Source organism: Anabrus simplex, chromosome 1, assembly GCF_040414725.1.
Source record: "Anabrus simplex isolate iqAnaSimp1 chromosome 1, ASM4041472v1, whole genome shotgun sequence".
Taxonomy (NCBI): domain Eukaryota; kingdom Metazoa; phylum Arthropoda; class Insecta; order Orthoptera; family Tettigoniidae; genus Anabrus; species Anabrus simplex.
The window spans coordinates 690,612,732-690,636,781 of NC_090265.1; the positions used below are offsets into that span (position 1 = coordinate 690,612,732).

The 24,050-nt window shown below is 37.3% G+C and overlaps 1 protein-coding gene across 1 annotated transcript in view; it reads left to right on the forward strand.

The window, feature by feature from the left end:
* LOC136857345 (uncharacterized) overlaps nt 1-24,050 on the forward strand; it is a 280,832-nt gene that overhangs the window by 233,315 nt on the left and 23,467 nt on the right. Inside the window, exon 12 of the mRNA XM_067135953.2 lies at nt 6,013-6,445. Coding sequence (XP_066992054.2) covers nt 6,013-6,445 — 433 coding nt within the window. The remainder of the gene's footprint in view (nt 1-6,012; nt 6,446-24,050) is intronic.

Sequence of the window (24,050 nt, forward strand, 5' to 3'; positions counted from 1 at the left end):
TGCAAAATTTTTGTAAGACAAAGTTTTGGAATTACCATGGATTAAGATATTTATTTTAATTTAATCTTTAAAAACTTCATTTTATCATAAATTTACTGAAAATAATGGTAATTTTTTAGATATCTAGACCTAGAACAAATAAAAAATTCTGTCCTGTCATTTTACTTTTCATCCGGGACACACAAATCTTATACAGTAGAGTCTCGTTAATCCGAACTAATTGGGACTGGAGTCTGTTCGGATTACAAAATTTTCGGATAAACCGGAAAATATTTTTAAATAATAATGTTATTGTTTCTATGTCCTGGTAACTAGTTTTATGGTTTCTGGAGACCTAGGTGCCGGGATGTTCTCCTGCAGGAGTTCTTTTACATGCCAGTAAATCTACTTACATGAGGCTGATGTATTTAAGCATCTTCAAATACCACCGGACTGAGCCAATGAAGATGACATTAGCGAGTGGATAGAAGGTGACTGTCATCAATTACAAATAGACGAAGAAATTGTAGCTATGGTGGAGAAAGAATCTGGAGTTGATGAGGAACAGAGTAATGACGAAGACCACAATGAAACAACTAGTGTCACATTCAGATGGCGCGGCCGCCTTAGAATTTGCTGTACGCTATGTCGAGCAACACTCTGCTGCTACGCCCACTGATGTGATGTTTATGAGAAGCTGATTTAACACTGCATCTTCGAGTAGGTTCCAATCACTACGGCAAAAGAAACTAACAGACTTTGTAAAGATAAACGACCAGTAATAATAATAATAATAATGTTATTTGTTTTACGTCCCACTAACTACTTTTTAAGGTCTTCGGAGACGCCGAGGTGCCGGAATTTAGTCCCGCAGGAGTTCTTTTACGTGCCAGTAAATCTACCGACACAAGGCTGTCGTATTTGAGCACCTTCAAATACCACCGGACTGAGCCAGGATCGAACCTGCCAAGTTGGGGTTAGAAGGCCAGCGCCTTAACCGTCTGAGCCACTCAGCCCGGCTAAACGACCAGTGATTGATGGTTTGTGATGTCTAATTATGTTTACATTAAGTTATTTTAGTAAAATATGACTAACAAAATGCAAGTAAATCTTCATTCATTTCATTAAGGAGAATTTTTAAAAAAATATTAAATATTTCAGTTCGGATTAACCAGACTTTTGAATTAACGGGGTTCGGATTAACGGGACTCTAGTGTATATATAATACACAACACATCAAAAAAAGTTTTGCATCACCTCGGACCAAAGAGTTCCCAATTCTTTGCAAACAAGAATGAAAGAGAGACATACCATAACAGCGTTATTTATTGCCCAACAAAACAACAAATGAGACCCTTACAACAGTATAGCTTTGCCTTTTCAATTTGAGTTACAGAATACAGCTCATACCAGTACCTTTAATACCTGGTAACATCTCTCCTTGCATTGATGCATGCCTGAATTTGTCTTGGGTGCTGTTCACTAGTTCATCAAGGTGGTGTTGGTCTAAATTGTCCCATTTTTCAATGGTGGGTCGTGACACCCATAAACAGCCTTTTTAAAATTTATCCCAGGCATATTTGATAGGGTTCATGTCCGGAGAACATGCTGGCGGTTAGCCGAGCGATATTGAGATCATGAAGGAAGTCATTTACAAGAACCACATTATGAATACGCACATTATCGTTCATTAAGATCAGTTTTCCTTGCTGTCACTATGGGTCAGAGGATGTCATCTCTGTATCATACACTTTAAGTTGCCCTTCATGACTAAGAGTGATATACCATGGCCCCCACATAATGCCACCCCAAAACATCAGAGAACTACCATCTAGTTGCATGTGCTGAACAGTGTGTCTGAGACGTGAAGCCTGGCCAGATTACCTCCGAACACGTTTCTGACAATCGTCAAGAATATAGCTTGCGTGACTCTCATTGGTGAAAAGAACCGTATGCCAATTCTGACCACTTAGCATAATGTTGGACCCATCTGCACCGCGCCCCATGATGTCTAGGTTTGAGTACTGGGCCTCGCCATGGGTGTCGAGAGTGAATTTGTGTCTTGTGCAATCTGTTTCTCACAGGTTTAGTTGAAATGTGGTGAACTCTGGCTGCATGGTGGTATTGCATTCAGGATCCTCTGAGCTGAAATTCGAAGGTAACGGTCGTCGACTGCAGTCTTATCCCTTGGACAACATGTGCGAGGCAAGTCATCAACAGTTCCTGTCTCCCTGTACCACTTCCACGTTTGAACCACATCACTTTGATAACGGCCCAGTGTCGAGTAACTGCCCTTGTTGACCATGCTTCTTCACATAATGTGTTATGTGTACACATTCACATGTCAACATTGCACATCGTGCCATTCTAGATGCTCACTACACTGCTTAGAACACACCTCTAATGCTTCCACACTAGTGTTACAACTTCACCGAGCTCGATAGCTGCAGTCGCTTAAGTGTGGCCAGTATCCAGTAATCGGGAGATAGTGGGTTCGAGCCCCACTGTCGGCAACCCTGAAGATGGTTTTCTGTGGTTTCCCATTTTCACACCAGGCAAATGCTGGAGCTGTACCTTAATTAAGGCCACGGCCGCTTCCTTCCACTTCCTAGGCCTTTCCTATCCCATCGTCGCCATAAGATCTATCTGTGTCGATGCGACGTAAAGCAAATAGCAAAAAAAAAAAAAAAAAAAGGTGCTACAACTTCAGCTGAAATACTGCCTCCCATTTGAGAGTGGTGTGAAAAGATTTAACTTATGAATCAGTGCCTTACAGAGAGTATGTCCTTAGAAAACCAATATTTGTTATGGATTCAGAATTATTGAGTACTCTTTCTATGTAGAATTTGAATATTTGGCCAAATTACATACCTAAAATTAATTAATATCAGAATTTAATATATCAGTCATATCATGAACTTTAAGTAGAGCATTAATAATTCTTTGATCCATTCCAGTGTATTAGTGCAGCTCAACTCTCCTGTTAGCGAGATCAGATGGAAAATGCCAAAAGTTCAAACTCCTCTGTAAAATGTGTTTTTCAAAAATAGCCAATTTATCAGAATTAAATATTGTAATAAACTGGGAACTTATATGAAAATTAATTCAACTATCTTCCTATGACAAAGGGTGCAGACAAAAATATTTTGGCATTTATGTGTACTCTGCCGCCTGTTGCCATTACTTGATGGATGCAGTATTTTTGTATCCGTCTCTTGGCACAGGCCAGAGCAAAGTGTAGCTTCCACCACCGAAGTCCCAGTCTCATCCATGGCTGTGACAATATGGAAGCTGCTGGGGTATGGGTGGTGCTGAGTAATGACATTTGGCGCACAACTAGTGTCTGAGTGTTATGAAACGTGTTACTCAAGGATCAGTCGTGCTGCAGTGGCACCTTCTGGTCCAGTGAGGAAAGCAATGGCAAACTACTTCACTCCTCATCTTGCCTATTACGCCTCATTTGGGCTCTGCCATTGGTTTTTGCAGTTTCCCTATAACTGCATAGCCTTTGGTGGTGCTATTTGAGGATCAAACCAGCCTCTGGGCTGATGACCTAACAGACACAGATGTGTACTCTTAAGTTTGTGTGCTTACCTGATACATCATTGCATTCGATTTATTATTGTTAGCTTTCTTATGCGGGTATGTATGTCCAACACTTGACCATTTTCTCACCGGGCTTGGGTATGAAGTGAGATGAATCTTCGTCAGTCACAATTATGAACACGTATTTCCCACCTATTCGATATGTGATTTATTTCTGATATATTTACATTAAAAATACATTTAGTAGTACCAGTTTCAGTCACTATTAGAGGCCATCTTCAGCTGCTGAAGAACCTTCCTTGATAAAACAACAATGGTGTGCGGTGAATAGATTTGTTACCCCAGCTGCAATTTAAAAAAATAGCAGTCGCAGCCCCACCTCCTTCTCTAAAGCCAACATTACTGTTTTATTAACTCACTCGACAACTAAGTGAAAATATAACAAATTGACAATATTTTCAACCACATACTCGCACATATTTCCAAATTATCATTCACATCAGTGACGGTACCATCAATATTTAAGCCACAGTAGATTTTTAAAATTGTGCTTACAGTTTCACCCACTGACACTTGGTAATAGTACAGTCATGGTTTTCACAGAAATATACAGGGAATAACTTCTTAGTTTTTAACTTAAAAAGCCTAATCTAAAGTGAATGAGCAAAACGAGGGGAATATTCCTCATGGTGTGTACCACTGTTATAGGCCTATTCACGAAGAATGCCACAGAACTCGCAAATACTTCACCTATAATTCAAGAGGAATGCTACAAAAAAATCAAAATATACCACCATTAGGCCTACAGGCAAACCATTTCGTACAGAGCAACCAAATACAAAGTTATTTTAGTATGCACTTGACTCCGTGTTCAGGCTGGGCAACCTAAATATTTTTCCGCATACATCGAAAAATGTACTCTACACTTCCCATCAATGAATCTTGACCAAAAACTTCATACTTACCAAAATCCAAAAATAAAATAAATAAATACTTTGATTACAATTGATGTCATAAAATGGCTATTTTATTAGCAAGACTATCTGCAAGTGGCTATACTGTTTTTTCTTGTAGCCTCTGGTGTGTGGTGCTGAATACTTCGAGTGTTAACTATCATGCACCCAAGCCAGCTGCTCTGCCACCATAAGATGCTGTTAATCTTGAGCGAGGCCAACAGCTATCACCCTGCCACCCCTACAGAAGGTGGCTTGAAGCTCATGCATCAACTAAGCGACTTGAATTTCGCTGGGGTATCTCTCGAGCCGGCTAAGAAACCCAGCTCGCTGGAGAGATCTGGACTGCCATAGAGCTAATGGGTTATCGAGACAGCTGTACTTGCCTTGACTTAGTTGTTTGCAGTTTTTTAAATTGATAAAGACATTTTAAGGAATAATGCAAAAATGTAAATACAAAATTCTTTACCCAAGCAGTGCTAGCTGGGGTAGCTGGGATTCAGTGCATGCCACTGTAAAATAATATATACAATAATATTAAAACACTACTTATTTCTAAGTCTGTATAATACAGTTTGTGAAAAACTTGCATCACATTAGAGTTGTAAAATTTCGGGTCTAAAATTATATCTAGAAGTTCATTTGCACAATTCTCGAATACATTAGATCTACTGTATTCTATCGAATAATGTGTATATTGGATCATGATCTCTAGTATGATAGCATGAAGTGTCACTGGTATGGCCTTGATGCTCTATTTACAAACACCTGATCAATTATACAGTTTTATATCATAACAGATGCAGGTTTTAAATGATGCAAACTTCGATAAAATTAGTTAAAATCTTCTTGTCACTGTAATTGAGTGCTTGTCGACATCAAATTTGTCTTGTGGGTTTAATTATTGGACGTTTTGAAGTAGAATGGTGAGAACCTCCTTTTGATTTTGTTTACATAAATTGTGATCTGTTGGAAGCTGGCACTGAGTTGTGTTGGAATGTTCTCCTGTTGTATCCAGCCAGTCGCTTGCATGCTTGTTGGGAGCGTGTCGCTGACACGAAACCGAAGAGATGTCCTCACCATGTTTTTAATATTATTGTATATGTTGTTTTATCAAATAAGGTTCTTCAGCAGCTGAAGATGGCCTCTAATAGAGAGTGAAACCATTACTGCTAAATGTAATTGTAATGTAAATACTGTACATCAGAAATAAATCAAGTATTGATTTGATTAGGTGGGAAATCCAAGTTCATAATTGTGATTTTGGAACTATCAGTATGGGCTAATGAAGCTAATAAACTATGATGAATCTTCGTAGCAAGTTTTTACGACTGAATGCCCTTCCTGACGTCAACCTCATCAGAGGTACCCGAGTATTATCATTTAGTAAATGGCACTTTCACACTGTAATAATACTTTAATGTATAAGATGCCTCAAGGAGAGGTTGAACACTTATCAATGCTCTACTGAATTCTTGTTGTGCATGTTATTATCACTCTCTATTTTTTAAATAAATCTTTTTCTTCCTTACAGGTTTCAAATAATTGACAACTCGTGTACATTTTTAGACAAACTTTCAGCCAAAGCATGGGGTAAATACATATTCAGTGGAGGCAAGGATTACGTGAATTTCAAACATGGTTACAGTTCTTTGATCCATTCCATTATAAGCAGTCTTCCTAGTGGATTAGTGCGGCTCAACTCTCCTGTAAGGAAGATAAGATGGAAACACTACGTAGATGGACCTGATTTCAACATAAATGTGAAAGAAAGTTACACAAATGATGTGGACTTCGGAAACAGATCTTCTGACACATCTAGTGAACAGAAACATCCTGTGATTGTGACATGTGACGATGGCGTGTGGTTTGGATGTGAACATGTTATTGTAACTAGTTCTTTAGGATACCTCAAAGAGAATTACAGGACTATGTTTGAACCAGCATTGCCTCCATTAATGGTGCAGGTTAGTACTGAGAGATATCTGAAGCATATGTACAAATAAATGTCCGTGTTATATTTTTATGAAAATCAAGTTACTTACTGAATAGAGGTCTCTGATGTGTCATGATCCATGTTTGTACTTAATTTAAGGAATCATCAGATGGCCTCAGCATTCCAAAATTTTGAAACAGAATGCACTTTTAAGAAATTAACAAAAGTCTATGTTAACATTTACATCCCGCACAAGCTATGACAGTAATGTTACAAATTCAGCCGGGCTGAGTGGCTCAGACGGTTAAGGCGCTGGCCTTCTAACCCCAACTTGGCAGGTTCGATCCTGGCTCAGTCCGGTGGTATTTGAAGGTGCTCAAATACGACAGCCCCGTGTCGGTAGATTTACTGGCATGTAAAAGAACTCCTGCGGGACTAAATTCCGGCACCTCGGCGTCTCCAAAGACCTTAAAAAGTAGTTAGTGGGACGTAAAACAAATGACATTATTATTAGTTACAAATTCACAGCTGTTAATGATTACTGTAGTCAAAAGGTTATTCTGATGTTTCTACCTGTGAATTAAAATTATTTAATCTTTCAATAATGAAACTGACATGCATTCAAATTAAATTGCTGATTATGATGTACAGTTATTGCCAAGTGATGCACATAGATTGATGAAAAACAGATGCAGCAGAAGGAAAAGTAATGTAAATGGCATATACATCAGGAAATCCCAAAACACACTAATTACATTTCATATATTATCCACTTATCATCATCATTATTTTCCAACTCCAGTTTCCTGGGTGTGGTGTACAGGTACTCGCCATCTCTTGTCTTCATACATCTTCTGTTCCAGGACATCTTCCCATCTGAAACCTCTCTCTCCTCATCTGATTTTACTGTCTCTATACAGTGTTTCCTTGGCTTTCCCCATGGTCTTTTTCCTTGGACAGTAAGGCCTAAGTATTTTATGTCAGGCCTTTTGCTATTCATTCTCATAATGTGCTCATACCATTGAAGTCTGTGCTTCATGATTACGATGGTAATAAGGACCTAGTAGTTTGATTCATTGATCAACGAATCTCATTTCTGTTGTCCAAATTCTGCTATTAGTTATTGTTATTGCCTCTAAACTATATGTAAGAATTGATATGAAGTAGGAAAGATAAATATATTTGTGGTATTTTGCAGTCCCAGACTAGGTTTCTGGCTTGATTGTAAGAATTTTGATACTTTCTGTGTCCTGCTGACCACTGCCTATCTGAACACAGCTGTAACAATTCTGGTATATCATCTTTGCTTTATCAATCAAGTACTTTGGTTCCTTGAGGTCTTCCTGCCATTCCCAGATGTTGTTCTGAGGAACACTCTTTTAGGCCTTTTCCATGTTCAGAAATGTAATCATAAGATTCTTTCCATGTTCTGAGTATTTTTTCTGTAAGCATTTTTATGGCAAAATGTGATCTGTGGCGCTTTGATCCATGTTGTTCTTCCTCAAGCAAAGGTTCCACTATCTTCCTAAGTTTCATCTTATGATCTATTCCAATAGATTTAGGGTGTGTGACAACAGTGTTCTGCCCCTCTAGATTCCACATTTGTCGATTGCCCCTAGGTGAACAGTGAGATGGTGATTCCTTTTTAATCTGGGTGCCAAGTGCAAAAGCTTGTTTTGGCATATGGATAAAATATTTTCATAGTTTCTGATACAGTAAATAGCGTGAATTTCAGAACCAATTGATGTCATTCTATGAAACTTGAGTACTTTGAAAAATCCAGGATGGTGTACATGATGGCTGCTATAAAAATGTCCACTTTGGAATGTGGCAATAGTTGCATATGAGACATTATTTTTAATATTTCTTTGGGTCAAGGGATCTGAATATAATGTTATTGTGCATGTAAAATGACTAATACAGAGTTTTATTGCAGATTCTGAATGAATCTAGCCAAAATGTCTAATAAAACTGGAGAGGATTATATTGCCAAGGGTGGTAGACAGGAAGGTGGATAAGTTATCAGCAGAATGCATTGAGTCCATTGTATCTGCACGTAAACTGCCTAATGATCAGCTTGGAGCACCTGGAACAAGTTTTCTCGATGATCTCAATTTGGTGGTGTACAGCCACTGGTCATGCACTACAACCTACCTTTATAATGCATATGAATCGTATGCTCAAAAGGAATTTCATGTTTTTGGTCCGTATTGAACTGAGAATAATATATAAGTAATAATAATAATAACGTAAACGTTTCCACTTTTTCAATACTACAATATATTCACAAAATTACAAATTATACGGTACTAGTTTCGACCCATCTAGGGGTCATCATCAGCCGTATTGGAGCAAAGATCATTTGTGGCGAAATCCTAAGACGATGTTATTTTAAAGAATAACAAGTGAAATGAGATGTTATTAACTATTACCATAACATCTCATTTCACTTAAACATCTCATTTCACTTGTTATTCTTTAAAATAACATTGTCTTAGGATTTCGCCACAAATGATCTTTGCTCCAATACGGCTGATGATGACCCCTAGATGGGTCGAAACTTGTACCGTATAATTTGTAATTTTGTGAATATATTGTAGTATTGAAAAGGTGGAAACGTTTACGTTATTATTATTATTATTACTTATATATTATGCTCAAAAGGAGTCATTCCAAGGAAGATAGTGCACTGGAACAACCAGAAAGAATACTACGTTCAGAGCCTATGGAATTCATTTTTGTGGTGAACAGTGCATTGATAGAGATTTTTAAAAATTGTAATCATTACAACCCTTACTTCTGAGCCAGGACCATTGAGTTCAAAAAAGGTCTTTTGGATGTGTGCAATAAAAGGAAGGACAAATGGACAGGGGAGGTGCAGCTGAGAATTCCAGGATCACCCAGTGATTTACAAGCTGAAGACAGAAGATACCACTACAAATGTCAGAAAGTATTTGCTGCACGAACCGTCAGTATCATAATTGTGAGTTGTTTGAAAAGAGCCCCTTTTCAACTTTAGGTTGTTCTTTCAAACTTGAGAAATAAAAAATCAAGTCATAGTTAAGAGCTCAGTGTTTTCAAAGTAACAACTATTTATGATGAATTAAAGCATTTCTGAACATCATTAACTAAGGCATACAGTGGCAGTTATTCACTAAGCGGAGTTTCGAATGGTGATGGCTCGTCCAAGCTTTTGCTGACATCTTTGATGCAACCATTTGCTCTGAAAATGGACTGCAACAAACTCATGCTAAGGGAATGATTTTTACCAACTTTCCTGTAGAGATAAAGAAATGTTTAACAATGCCAGCACATCAAGAGAAGCATTCAGAGGATCAACTACAAAAAATTTAACAAAATTGATGGGCTTGTTACTGGATTTGTACAGGAGAAATGAAAGAAGCAGGGTTACCCAATTGGTTGTGAAGATTTTACAATAATAGTTAAATATTTTATATTTAATGTCCACCTTTCCAATACAAATTTTGTATTAACATTCAGGGACTAGCTTCGACCTAAATTGTAGGTCATCATCAGCCATGAAGCAAATTACACAAATGTATAGAATAAAATAAACAATGTAACGGCACAATGGTCTTAAAAACCTGTACGTACAATCAGTAGAATTTTAAGTTAAGGCTGGTTGAATAAAATAATTTCTGTAAAAGGCTTAAGCAATGGAAGACAGTGTAGTGTCAGTAATATTAAAAATGATATGTACATACCATATGAGAAATAAGGTAATGTTCAAGATTTTTGTTGCACTATGTTAAAGAGATCCTTTTAATAGAGGTTCCAAAAATGCTAAAAAGTTCTTTTTCATAGATATTCTTAAAATGCTGGTCGCGGTTCACTCATAGAAATACGATTGAAGTTGGCTATCCAAAGTCGCAGTCCATTCAAAGTTCAAGTGATCTTCTTAAGATATCAAAATGTTTGAGTTGTGTACACAAAACTATATATTCAGTTCACGTGAATGCGATGCGTGATGTTAGAAAAGGCTCTTCTGTATAAAGAATCTTGCTTTTAAAGAGTTGTTTTTAATAGAGGTTCATAAAATGTTGGTGCACTGCAATATATTAAAAGCTGCTTTTGTTAGGTAATCATAAAACATAGGTTGCAGTTAAGGCATAGAAATGTGATCAATGCTGGCTCTTTAAACACGTTGTAGTCTGTTCAAAGATTAACTTAGCCGAAATCAAGGTGCCTTCTCATGATATTAAATATTTGGGTTCATCATCATCATCATCATCATCATCATCATCATCATCATCATCATCATCATCATCATTAATGTCCCACTCCAGTCGCCTGGGTGTGGTTAACAAGCCCCCTCCACTCCTTTCTGTCCTTCCACTTTTCCTGATCCATTACTTCTGCCACATCCAATCCAGCTTCTCTAATGTCCTTCCAAATCTGATCCATCCACCTTCTTCTCGGTCTTCCAACTGGTCTCTTTCCCTTACTTTCTCTTTCTAATTCCCTTCTTGCTACCCATCCTTTCCCATTTTTTTACATGTCCGAACCATCTCAGTCTTGCTTTCTGTGTCTTCTGTACTAACGGTTCTATATTTAGCTCTTCTCTGATTATTTTGATTTCTATCTTTTCTTGTCTTTTTAACCGATGTTCTTAAAAATTTCATTTCTACTGCTTGGATCCACTATTTGTTTTTTGTTTTTTTGGTTATATACACACAAAAAACTATACATTCAGTTCATGTGAATGCGATGAATGATGAATAGCTCAGTTCAGTGGCTTCATGGCTGATGATGACCTACGATTTAGGTCGAAACTAGTCCCTGAATGTTAATATAAATGTATATCATTTATAATTTGTATTGAAAAGGTGGACATTAAATATAAAATATTTAACTATTATTGTAATTCACAGTTCAATACGTACCAATAATCATGAAATTCTTACCTTTTGATTGTGAAGTTTTTAGAAAGAAGGCCTGCTAGTTGCTGTATGTTGCACTGACACAGACAGGTTTTATGGCGAAGATGGGGTAGGACAGGGTTAGGACTGGGAAGGAAGCAACCATGGTCTTAATTAAGGTATAGCCCAGCATTTGTCTGGAGTTAAAATGGGGAACCATGGTAAACCATCTTTAGGGCTGCTGACAGTGGGGTTCAAACGCACCATCTCCCAAATGCAGCTCACAGCTACATGACTCAAAATGTGTAGCGAACTCACTCAGTAGAATGAAGGCACTAGAGATGGCTTATGAGTTAAAAGTTCCAGTAAGGCAACGGCTAGATGGATGTTTTTAAACATAATTTTTGTCCGTTGAATAGCACTAGAAATGTACACATAGTGGTGTGAAATATGACATAGCTAGACACTACAGAAGTTATCATGCAGTATCGAAGTGCAAAGCCATTATCAAGGTCACAACACAGACTAATGGATTGAGGCCCATAACAGAAAGAATGGAACTATTATCAGCTACGTGTATGTGAAGACGTAATGTAGCGTATTAGCAGCCAGGTAATCACCAATTATAGGAGGTATCCACCACCTTATCTGTTGTTTCTGTTTATGACATTGGCTAATGATCAGACACTTAATCTGTAATGACATTTTCAAAACACTTCATTTCTTCAAAAAATGCACGATGGTCTACATCAAGGCCCTACAGAAAACACAGCTATGTCAAAAATGCATTGTGTAGCCGACACATTCCAAAACCTGTGTCATTTAACGCATAGATGACTGCATTATTTAACATAATTATGTTCTAGCCAGGTGAACAGAATAAAACACTACGTTGATTTCCGTAAACAATGTTATGTTTAGAAATGCCCATCTAGGTGTGGCCTAACTGAATTCAAGGCCAACCTGAGGTGGTGTTAACAAATGATTTGGCTTTTGGGACTGTATTTAGGATATCATACTACTATGCATAATGCTTGTTGGCAGATTATGCCAATAAATTTGGCTGCTTATCAGCCTTACATAATAAAACTGAGGAAAGTCCACAATATTTTATATTAAAACTAGTGGCCTGTCGCAGCAATAGCTGCAAACAAAGGCTAAAAATGAAACTGATGATACAGGGAGCACGGGAAAGGTACAGTAATGGAAAATATGCTAAACTCTGGGAGATAATTCTTTTCCCTTTAAACTTGCGCTTCCATTTTGATTATAAATATGGAATTTTTGAACCTTGGCAACTGCTCTATCATAATCTTATTGTGCATGCTTGTAACAGTTATGAATCACTTTAATAAAGTAGGCTACAGTTCACTGTAAATTATTGCATTTGACTGTCCTATTCATTGACTGATTTTAGTATTTCATTGTAAACTATGTTTTTTGTGAAATACCCTTCAGGTTTGGGGAACTGACCCTGATATGGTTATAATTTTAATTTTGACATCCTTCACAGCTTTAACCCTACTAAATACCACATATAACTGATGATGGCTGAAAGCGCACCGAGGTAAGTAAGTACCAATTTTCTCAAAACTTTGACCTTGGCTTTGTTAATGCTCATTGTGAAAGCAAGACATAACAGGAACTGCCTATTTGACAGGCAGTTTACTGTCAGTATACACCAAACCATTCCTAGGTAGACAAATTACCTGATTCTGGAAGCATCTGTAATGACTTTTAATTTTATAATTTTGTCATACATCACTTATTAGAACCAATATGGAGCAACAACTTACATTCTGGTGATGACTTCATTTCACAGAGCCATCTATCAGATTAACATAGAAAGATCTGCATAGACAACTTTCACAGAGCCCTCCATCAGGCTGGTATAGAAAGATCAGCGGAGACGATTTTCACAGAGCCATCTACTGGCGAATACAGTTAACTGCAATGACTTTTAAGCATCATATTATTTGAATAATTACTATTTTATGCAAATAAAGGACTTAATGAGAGAAATATTTTTCTAGTAATCCTGAGATGGAGACCTTTCTCTTGATTTTTAACACATTGGCATTAGTATTGTGGTTTTCTCACAATTTTGTGTTTCATATTCAAATTATATATGTAGAAGGTAAGACATTTGTTCCTAGATTTACTTTAGGGATTATTAAATTATCTTAGTTGTAGAGGAACTTGAATATGTTGTAATTATTGATTGAAAAAGATGAAAATCCAGTCTGTTTTGCAGACATTTGACCAGGTCAGGAATGGAATGAATGAAGCCCCCATCTAGCAGCAAGGATAGGAATTGTGCTGGCTGCCAAAGCTTGTCGCACTCCTCTGGGGCAATGATTAATGAATGAAAGATGAAATGTCGTGAGATTGGAGAGTGGAATGAAAGATAACAGGGAAAACCAGAGTACCCAGAGAAAAACCTGTCCCACCTCCACATTGTCCAGCACAAATCTTGCATGGAGTGACTGGGATTTGAACCACAGAACCCAGCGGTGAGAGGCCAGTGCACTGCCACCTGATCCATGGAGGCTGTCAATTACATTTATTATTTAACTTAAATTTTCTTGTAAGAGAAAGAAATAAGGAAAAAGTTTCAAGAGGATCTGAAGAAAGAAATTCCCAAAGATGACTTGAAAACAGTATGGAAGAGGAATGGACATGTTTCAGAAATGGATTTGTAAAGTGTGCAGTAAACACGTGTGGAAGACTATCAGTGAGGAAAAAGGAATAGGAGACTCCTTGGTGGAAAAGCAGGGTAAAGGAAGCAGTTAAAGAGAAACAAATGGCTTGGAGGAAGTGATAGGCAGCAATAGTACAGAGAATTGGCAGAAATATAAAGAAGCCAAAAAAGTATGTAAGAAAATAGTACAAGAAGAGAGATGGGGGAGCTGGTTACAGGAGAATATAAAGGGAAGTAAAAAAAGTTGTGTATGGTTTGGTGAAGAATAGTTTACGAAATAGGGAAGATACAACATTTTTAAAAACTTAAACAGGGCAGATATTGATGCAAAGAGATGACATACTAAAAAGATGGGAAGAATACTTCTCAGAATTGCTAAATATTAAATACAGTGAACTGGTAGATGAGAGGGAACAAGAAGAAACAACAGGGAAAGAAGAAGAACAAGAAAAGGAGATATCGATGTTAGAAATAAGAGGAAGTCATACAAAAGATGAAGAGTGGTGTAAAGCAGTAGGAGTGGATGATAAAAGCAGCAGGACCAATAGGGCTACAGTGGCTATATAGATTATTTAGAGTAATCTGGAGGAAGAAAGAGATCCCAGAAGAGTGGGGAAAGGGTTTAATTATCCTGATATTTAGAAAAGGTGATAAAAAGGAATGCAATATCTACAGAGGGATCACCCTTATTGCCCATGTAGCTAAGATATTTGAGAGAGTATTGGGAGGAAGCCTGAGGAGGAAGCCAGAAGGAGAAGTGGAAGCAAAAAAGGTATGGTTTTAGGAAAGACAGATCAACGTTTGACCTGATCTTTACATTAAGACATATGATGGAGAAAAGATTGGAGCTTGGAAAAGACAGTGATGACATTTATTGACACTGGGAAGGCTTATGACAGTGTGCCCAGACAGTTGGTATGGGACACATTAAGGAAAAAACAAGTTAATGGAGTGGAAGTGCAAATGATAAAAGCTATGTACAAAAATTGTGTTAGTAATGTGAAGACTAATATAGGAGAAACAAAATGGTTTTTGAAAGTGGTCTCTGACAGGGAAGTCTACTATCCCCCATACTATTCATCATAGTCATGGATGAAATTCATAAGAACATTAAAAAGAGATTGGGAAGACAGGCAACAAAAGCCATGTTGTTTACAGATGGTATAGTGATATGGGGTGAGGATGAAACAGAAGTGCAAAAACAAGTAGATGTATGGAACCAAGAGATAGAAAAATTTGGGATGAAAGTAAGCACAGAGAAAAGTAAAACAATAGTGATGACAAGGGGAAGGAAGGAAGGAAGGAAGGAAGGAAGGAAGGAAGGAAGGAAGGAAGGAAGGATCAACCTATTATGAACCCATACTAAACGTATGCAGCTAGATCGTGGACTACAACAAAACGAGAGGAGAGTAAGTAGAGTACAGATTAAATTCCTAAGAGGTATCAAGGGCAAGACCAGAAAGGATAGAAGAGAAATGAAGAGATGGGGAAAAGGAGAGGAATCTTGAAACTTCAATACAGGATAGAAACAACAAAGCTAAAGTGGTGTGGGCATATGATGAGAATGGGAGAATAGAGAGAGTGCCAAAAATATGCTTTTGCAGAGAAGTTAACAGGAAAGAGACCACGAGGAAGACCCCGAAAGATGTGGACAGATTCAGTGTGGGTTTGCTTAGAGAAAAGGGAAGGAAAACCAGAAGATGTACTTAAAAAAGGAGGAGAGTGGTGGAGAGACAGGCAGTGATGGAGGTCCTTGATCCACAACCCGACCTGGGAAGCTGGAAATGATGATGATGATGATTTCTCGTAAATGCCTCCTGAAAATTCCTGGTTGTCTAAATGCAAGGCTGCCTTATATTCAGGCCAATACGTTAAGTAGGCTGAAAATGTTAACTTAAAAATGTGTTATTCTCTGTGGATGTATTCATATATGTGGACATGGATGATCACACATGCTTAAATGTTATGCTGGATTTGTGGAGCAAAAATCTATGTTATTATGATTGCTCAGGTCACTGATGTTTTCTGCTGTAAATTAAGATTTAATTTCTTATTAACAAAATGTTTGCTTTACTTACACTATAACCTTTATACTGCCTGCACATCATTTACAAGGACATTTTATGCTGTTCATTTGAACTATTGATTTCTTCCCTTGAGGCATGATGTATAAGTTTGCATTAATTCCTTATCTTCATAGCCATTTTTCTCAATGAAATGTAACATACTTTAGACGTTTGTTCACTTTTATGCTTCAACTATTAATTCTCAGGTTCCTAGCGAAGATCATTGTGTGCAGAATTGTGAACCTTATGAGCAATAGAATAGGAAGAAGGAAACTTCTCACAACAGCCTGGATGACCTGCCATTTGGTCAAAAAGTAATGAGTTTTATCTACGTTATGAATGTTTAACAGCAAAAATGTGACATTATAATACTTCTTCGGTGTGTGTTGGACCATGTCTGGAATTAAAGCATGATGCTCACTGTGGATAGATCACTCAAGGAATGTGAACCTAGTCCTCAGAATGTGGCAAGATATATTCAGTATATAAACCAAAATTAATGCAATTAATAGAAAATATTCAAATTAGTATGCCAATATTTTGATGTTGTTGAATGCCAGTAACTGTTTATGACTGTGCTTCAGTAGATCTAAACACACAAGAAGGTTGCAACTGAGTTAGGAATATATTTTATACAATGATTATGACAGATAATTCTGTGGTGTGGAGAATACTTGCATTAATTGAAGATACCCTTGGCTGTGAGAGTAAAACTGATTTTAAGTGTTATCAGTTCAAAGCATCTACACCTAAAAATCTCTTTATAACAAACTATAAAATTCTTGGGAAATTGTGTACAAAATTTGTAGAAAGTTGTTGTTTTTTACTTAAACCAAAACTTTTATACTGGCTGTACATCATCCACAAGAGCATTTTATATCTTTCATTTGAATGATTGATTTCTTCTCTGGAGGTACCACTTCTATCTTGACATAGTTTTTGGGGTCCCAGTATATTACTTTTATCTTGCTTTCAGTTTCTGGATCAACATTAGCTTTTTTCCAACAACTTCTCTTGAGACTCTACCATAGGCTATTTATTGCTTGGTTGTTAAATATTCAGACCAGGTCTTTTCCACACTCCATCTCATACCTTTCATCTGCCTTATAGTCAAATTGTCTGGCTCCAAGGCTAAATGGTTAGCTTGTTGGCCTTTCGTCTAGGAGGTCCCAGGTTTGATTCCCGGATGAGTTGCGGATTTTAACCTTCATTGGTTAATTCCAATGGTGTGTGTGTGTGTGTGTGTGTGTGTGTGTGTGTGTGTGTGTGTGTGTGTGTGTGTGTGTGTGTGTGTGTGTGTGTGTGTGTGTGTGTGTGTGTGTGTGTGTGTGTGTGTGTGTGTGTGTGTGTGTGTGTGTGTGTGTGTGTGTGTGTGTGTGTGTGTGTGTGTGTGTGTGTGTGTGTGTGTGTGTGTGTGTGTGTGTGTGTGTGTGTGTGTGTGTGTGTGTGTGTGTGTGTGTGTGTGTGTGTGTGTGTGTGTGTGTGTGTGTGTGTGTGTGTGTGTGTGTGTGTGTGTGTGTGTGTGTGTGTGTGTGTGTGTGACCTTCACCATTAGAATTCATCACAAGTAGGGCCCCATCTTCACAGACGTGCAGGCCGCCTATATGGCGTCAACTCAAAACACCTGTATCAGGCCTCTTTGGAGGCCACACACCATTGTATGTACTGTATTGTACCCTGGTGGGGCGTCAGCTGCGTCATTCAACTAGCATTATTTATTAAGGAATATATTCCATATTCGCTAAGCCAGAATATCTTACATTATATATTGTAGGCCTACTGGCCAGTTCGGAAGGTATTGTGAAACCTACACAGACTTCTGTCTCCACGAGAAATTATGAAACACAGTGGCCAGCAAAATTAGTATGCCAAGAATTATTGTCAAGTTGGAAAGAGAATGGAATGGCTATTTCCAAACCCCACCAGGAAATGCGTTGCCCAGGGCTAGCCGATCTACTGAATGAAGGGAGCATGTTGTGCAAGATTATTGGAAATGACGTCAGGGAAAATCCAAGGTTGGAGATGGGTGTGAAGCTGGTAGTTGGTATGTAAAGGAAAAACATGAGCTTTCAAACTCCTGATTAGCTATGGACCAATAGTAAAATTCGCCAGGGAGAAGCAGTCATGCCAACATCATATTATAAAAGGTACTATAAAAAGTAACTTTGCACATAGAATTAATAAGGAAAACTGATTACAGATTCATAATCAGGAAAATTTTAGAATCATGACCAAATATGAAAAGTTATTCATTAATGAAGATTTACTGTCATAATTCTTATAAATTAGTGACACTATTAGCTGATTGGCTGAAGGCAAGGGACACCACAAATGGCGCGTATTTACCCACCAAAAATACAGGAGCTAAATTTGCATTTATATTAATTACCAGTGATTGAAATGATTCGAGATTTGACATAGAGGCAAGAATCATATAATCACATCAGTGGATCCCAAGTTCAAGCCACCGGCAGGTCTGCATATAGTCAAGTGGGGAAATTGGAACTGGTCACTTTAACGTGACCTCTCGTGAACTCGGAGAGTGGATGAACATTACTACGCTCGATAGCACGATGATCCAGTACATGAAGTAGTATGTGTTAGAGACGTGAACGTTCAGTAGTATCATGAGTTTGAATACCGGAGAAAGTTACAAGTAGTTGCCTACTGACAAATCAATAGAAATGTATAATCATTTACGGAACTAAAAATTAATATAAACCTACGGGTTGGAGTGATATAATATATCGAGGGAACAGTATATATTACATGAGAATGTTTGCGGTTGTTCAGCATAATTAGACGCCACTGAACAGTCGATTACAAACTGATACCTGGTCAGCCAAGTGAAGGTAAGCTGGCAGAAGTGCAAACATTCACGGAAGTGCCGGGTTCGATACTCGAGTGCACACCGAGCTGTTGAAGGTGATACCGGTGTATCACGAGTTCCTTAGTGCCGGGAAAGAATGAAAAATGTATGTTTACATTAAGTGGGCCAGATAAAAGACCAGCAATGTAAAAATTCCTTTGTTAAAATTATAGTGTAAAATCTTCCAAGTGTTAACTTTGTTTTTCTACAATTTAAAATGTGTCAAATTAATAAGTGTAAAGGTTTACCTCTACATGTTGGCATGGAGACCAGCAAGATGGCATGCTAAACTGGATGGGAGGAGCTGATGACCTTAGATGTTAGGCCCCTTTAAACAACAAGCATCATCATCACCAAACTGGATGGGCCATGTGCTCCTCATCTGGTTTAGTGAACTACAAACAGGGATGAGTACCATAACAATTTAATTACATAGATTTGCTAATGTTAACGGGAGGATCATATTCTGCAATTATAGTAACTTGCATGTTGAATGAGCTGCTTCCCGGCTCATCCAATTCAGATGCATACATAGACAAAGGGACAAACTGGTGTGTAAATAGTTGTATCAAGCACTCTTTTTATTCTTGTGCAATTTAGTAGAGTAAATTAGTGTTGGTTTTGTGTTTTCAAGTGCTTGATGTACTCATTATTAATTATGAAGGTGCATGATTCACTTAAAGATAAATTAAGATTCAGTTTAGAAGGGCTCCAGATGTGTTTGTCTGACTTAGGTCAGTTTATCATAAATTTTGTAGATATTAAGGCATGATGTACGATTATCCAGAGGTAGAGGTTTGCCAGAAAATTTCAATATTGTGGGACAAGATTGATGTCCGATTGTTTTGAATGTAAATAGCAATGATTATGTGTGTCGTGAAGTTTTGCCAGTGGACAGCAATAATAATATTAATCATTAGAAGTATCGGAGTGATAAATGGGCATAGGTTATGTCTAAATGAGTGTTAAATAATAATGCTTTGTGAATAAGGCACGGGCCTGGTTTTTATAGAAAGATTGCAAGTTAAAGTAATTTAAATGTGGAAATAACATGTGGGACATGGAAGCCTTTAATTCGGGCAGTAAATTCAATTTTTATATTAATTATTGATTTAATGATTTTGGACTCAATAATAATCAAAATAATTTGTTTAGAAGCATTACAGGCACATGTATATGATGGTCACGCTATGTTGAAAGCCCAGAGTGGGTTAAGCCCATTTTTTATTTTGGAAGTTGAGTGGGACAAAAATCTGGCATGAGATAAAATTGAGTTGTACTGTTGATGAAGAAATAGATGAATCCCAAAGCCTATGTTGATATTATATGCTGATTCCAGTGTTATGAGTGGCAGAAGAGTCTACACACCGAGGATTGCATGGAGATTCCTAGCCATGAGGTGCCATGGGATTTGAGATTTGTCTTGGGATAACATGGTATCCCCATAAATTAATAACAGTATGAAATGAAGTAAGGTTGCGGTTTGAATACTGTTATTGTGTCCTGACCGATGTGAAATCGGATCTTGGTTGTTCATGTGGGATTTAACATATGTGACTAAATTATAAAGATTGGAAATAAAAATATAAAAATAATATCCTATGTAAATCATGTCTTAACTGATTGCTTAGTGCCAAACAAGACCGAAACTGTAAAGGGTTATGCATTAAAAATAATAATTGTTAACTGCCATGTAACAAGTGAAATTAATTTATAATAATAATAATAATAATAATAATAATAATAATAATAATAACAACAACAACAATTTATTTACAGAGTTTACGCCCACATTGGAGCACTTAAATCAGACTACAACAAATTTGTCTTCCTTTTCTTCTCCCAAAAAGTCTTGAGTCTGGTTGACCTGACTGCCCTCTCCGCATCCGTTATAACATATTGTTTCCTCTGTACAGTGGTCAGAGGAGGCCTGATGCATTTATTCTTCAAAATACTTTTCTTGCCTCTGTTTTCTATGGTTTGCATGGTAATATTCAACTCCTCCAAATCACTTTGGACTTCTTTAAACCAATTGTTTTTTGATTTATTATTCCAAAAGTAATTAAATAATTGTTTTAAAACTCTGTTATCACTTAGTCGAAATATATGACAAAAAAAGGCAATTCTTCTTTTTCTCATCGTGTCTGTGATGGACTCACTTTCCCGATAGATAACCTCATTCGGCAACAATCTCCACTGTCCATCCACCTGATGTTTCTTGTTTATGATCATCCTGAGTATCCTTTGATCAACTCGTAAGCGTTCTGTTGTTGATCTAGTATTGAGTTTAAATAATGTTTCACAAGCATAAGTTGCTTCTGGTTTAATAACAGAGTTATGATGCCTAAATTTAGCATTAATCGAAAGACATTTCTTTTTGTATGTAGGCCAAGTTATCCGTTGTGCCTGCTTCAGTTTATATATTCTGCTCTCTATTGATGGTTTTTCATTGCAATTCCAAGTGAGATTTTCACCCAAATATTTAAATGTACTTACAATTTCAATTCGTTTATTATTATTTAATAATAGCTCTGAATTTAAAGTTCTGAAAGTAGGCATTATTTTTGTTTTATCATACAAAATTTGCAGTCCAACTTTTTTCGCTACATTTGCAAGTTCTTCCAATTGAACTTTACCCTCTTCGAAACCATTTGCCAGTATCGCAAGATCATCCGCGAATGCCAAGCAATTTAGTTTTATATTTCTTCCAATTTTGACTTTTGGAGGACATACCTTAGTCCACTCTCACATGACCTTTTCCAATACACAATTGAACAATAATGGCAAAAGTCTATCTCCCTGGCGGAGGCCTGTTGTAATTGCAAATGATTTAGATAACTCATTTCTGAATCTAACTTTAGATTGAGTATTCTTAAGAGTCATACCAATCAGGCTAATAAGTTTGGAATGTAGACCGAATTCCTGAAGGACATTCAACAGTGATTCACGATGTATACTATCATCCGCCTTTTGAAAATCAACAAACGTAATAACTAAATTTTTGTTTCTAGATCTATGATGTTTCATAATCCATTTTAAACTGATGATTTGGTCAGGGCAGCTTCTTCCTGTACGAAATCCACCTTGATATTCCCCTAGTTCACAGTCAAGATGTCCCTGTATTCTGTTATAGATAATCTTAGATAAAATCTTATATGTAATATCCAATAATGATACTCCCCAATAATTATTTGGATCAGATCTATCACCCTTTTTATGCAATGGTTGAATTATTGCCATACTCCACTCTTCAGGCATTGTAGCAGTATTTCAAATATCTATAAGATGTTTATGTAGATTCTGAACGGTTTGGTCATTAGCATTCTTCCATACCACTGCGATGATTTGGTTCTCTCCCGGTGCTTTATAATTTTTAAGGGAATCAATTGCTGCTCGTACTTCATTATAAACGGGCGGTGTAATCTTTTCTAAAGGTATCCTATTTTTGGATGTGTGTCATATTGCAGATATTCTGAAGGTTCCTCACTGTTAAGTAAGTTCTCAAAGTATCTAGCTAAAATTTCCTCATTATCTTGATTAGTATATCCCTGTTTTCCATTAGTATCTCTCATTAGGAGTGTTGGGGGAGTATAATTAGTTTGGTATTGCCGAAATGTTTTATAGTAATCTCTTGTCTTATGTTGAGTAAATGCTTCATCAATAGAGTGTAACATCTCCGTGTGATAAATTCTCTTAACCCTTCGGATGATTTTAGCCGTATGTCGTCTAGCAGTAACAAGTTCTTTGCGTGACTGTTCTGTTTTCCGTTGTTGATCCATCAACCATGCCTTGTGTCAGTGTTGAATCGCTGCATCGCACTCCTCATTCCACCAAGCATGTTTTTTCCTCTTTTTAACGGGAGCGTTTTCCTCAGCAATGGTTTTTAGCTTGTTAATTACCGTTCCCAAATCATCACTTAGATAGGTTTTAGATTGTTCATAATATAATTTATTATTAATGAGATAGCTAGGGTCATATTTTTTCTTCCTATTACATTTGGAGAGAATGCATTTCTTTTTTGGAGTTAATTTTATTTTAATTTTGGACAAATAATGATCTGAATCTATGTCCACTCCACGGAGGACCCTCACATTGTAAATTTCCTTATGATAGTTCTTATCCATAGCTACATGATCAATTTGGAACTCCCCTAATTTAACATTAGGGCACTTCCAAGTCATCAGTTTATGTGGTCGTCGTTTGAATCGTGGGGTTTCCAAAAGTAGCCCATGATCAATACAAAGATCGATCAATCTCTGACCATTCCTGTTAGTTAGATGATGAGCTGGCCACTTACCTACAACATTACGAAACTTTTTCTCACGGCCTATTTTAGCATTGAAATCGCCAAGCATGATTTTAATATGGTTATCGGAAATGGATGATAATAGTTGGTCTAGTTCTTCCCAAAATTTGTCTGTGTCTTCCCTGTTGGTCCTGTTTTTTTCATTCGTTGGAGCATGGACATTTATCAATGTGTACATTTTATTCTCTACTTTGATTGTCATCAATGCCGTTCGGGGGGAGGTGGAAGAAAAATCTTCAATTGAATCTAAGATACTAGTATGAACCAAAAAGCCAACTCCAAACTGAGGAACACTCTTTAGTACTCTTTCAACTGGGGGACCCTTGTATATGCGATATCCCCCTGACTCAAGGGGGTCTTGATCCGTATTACGCAATTCTTGAAGAACAGTTATCAGTATCTTATGTTGATCTAAGACGTCTGTGAGATGTTTTAATTTGCCCACTTTCATTAATGAATTTATGTTCACTGTAGCGAAATATGAGAACTGTCCTGATTTATTAAATTTAAGTTTCCTCTTGATCGGATGGGTCTGCATGTTGTTTAATGGGTTGCAGGCGCTCCGACTCGCCTTGGTCTTCCATGTTACACCCCACCATATCCGAATGGTGTCTTTGTTTGGATCTGATGATCGTGTGTATCCAAACCGGTGGATATTTCATTAGAAGACTAATCATAATACGCTGATTGTCTGATCAATGATCAATACATTTCTGACCGAAGTCAGGGCTTGCAATGCCAGATGTGATCTGGCAAGGTGATGAATGATGAATGATGGGTGGTGAAAGATGAATTGTGAAGAAGGCTTTTTGCC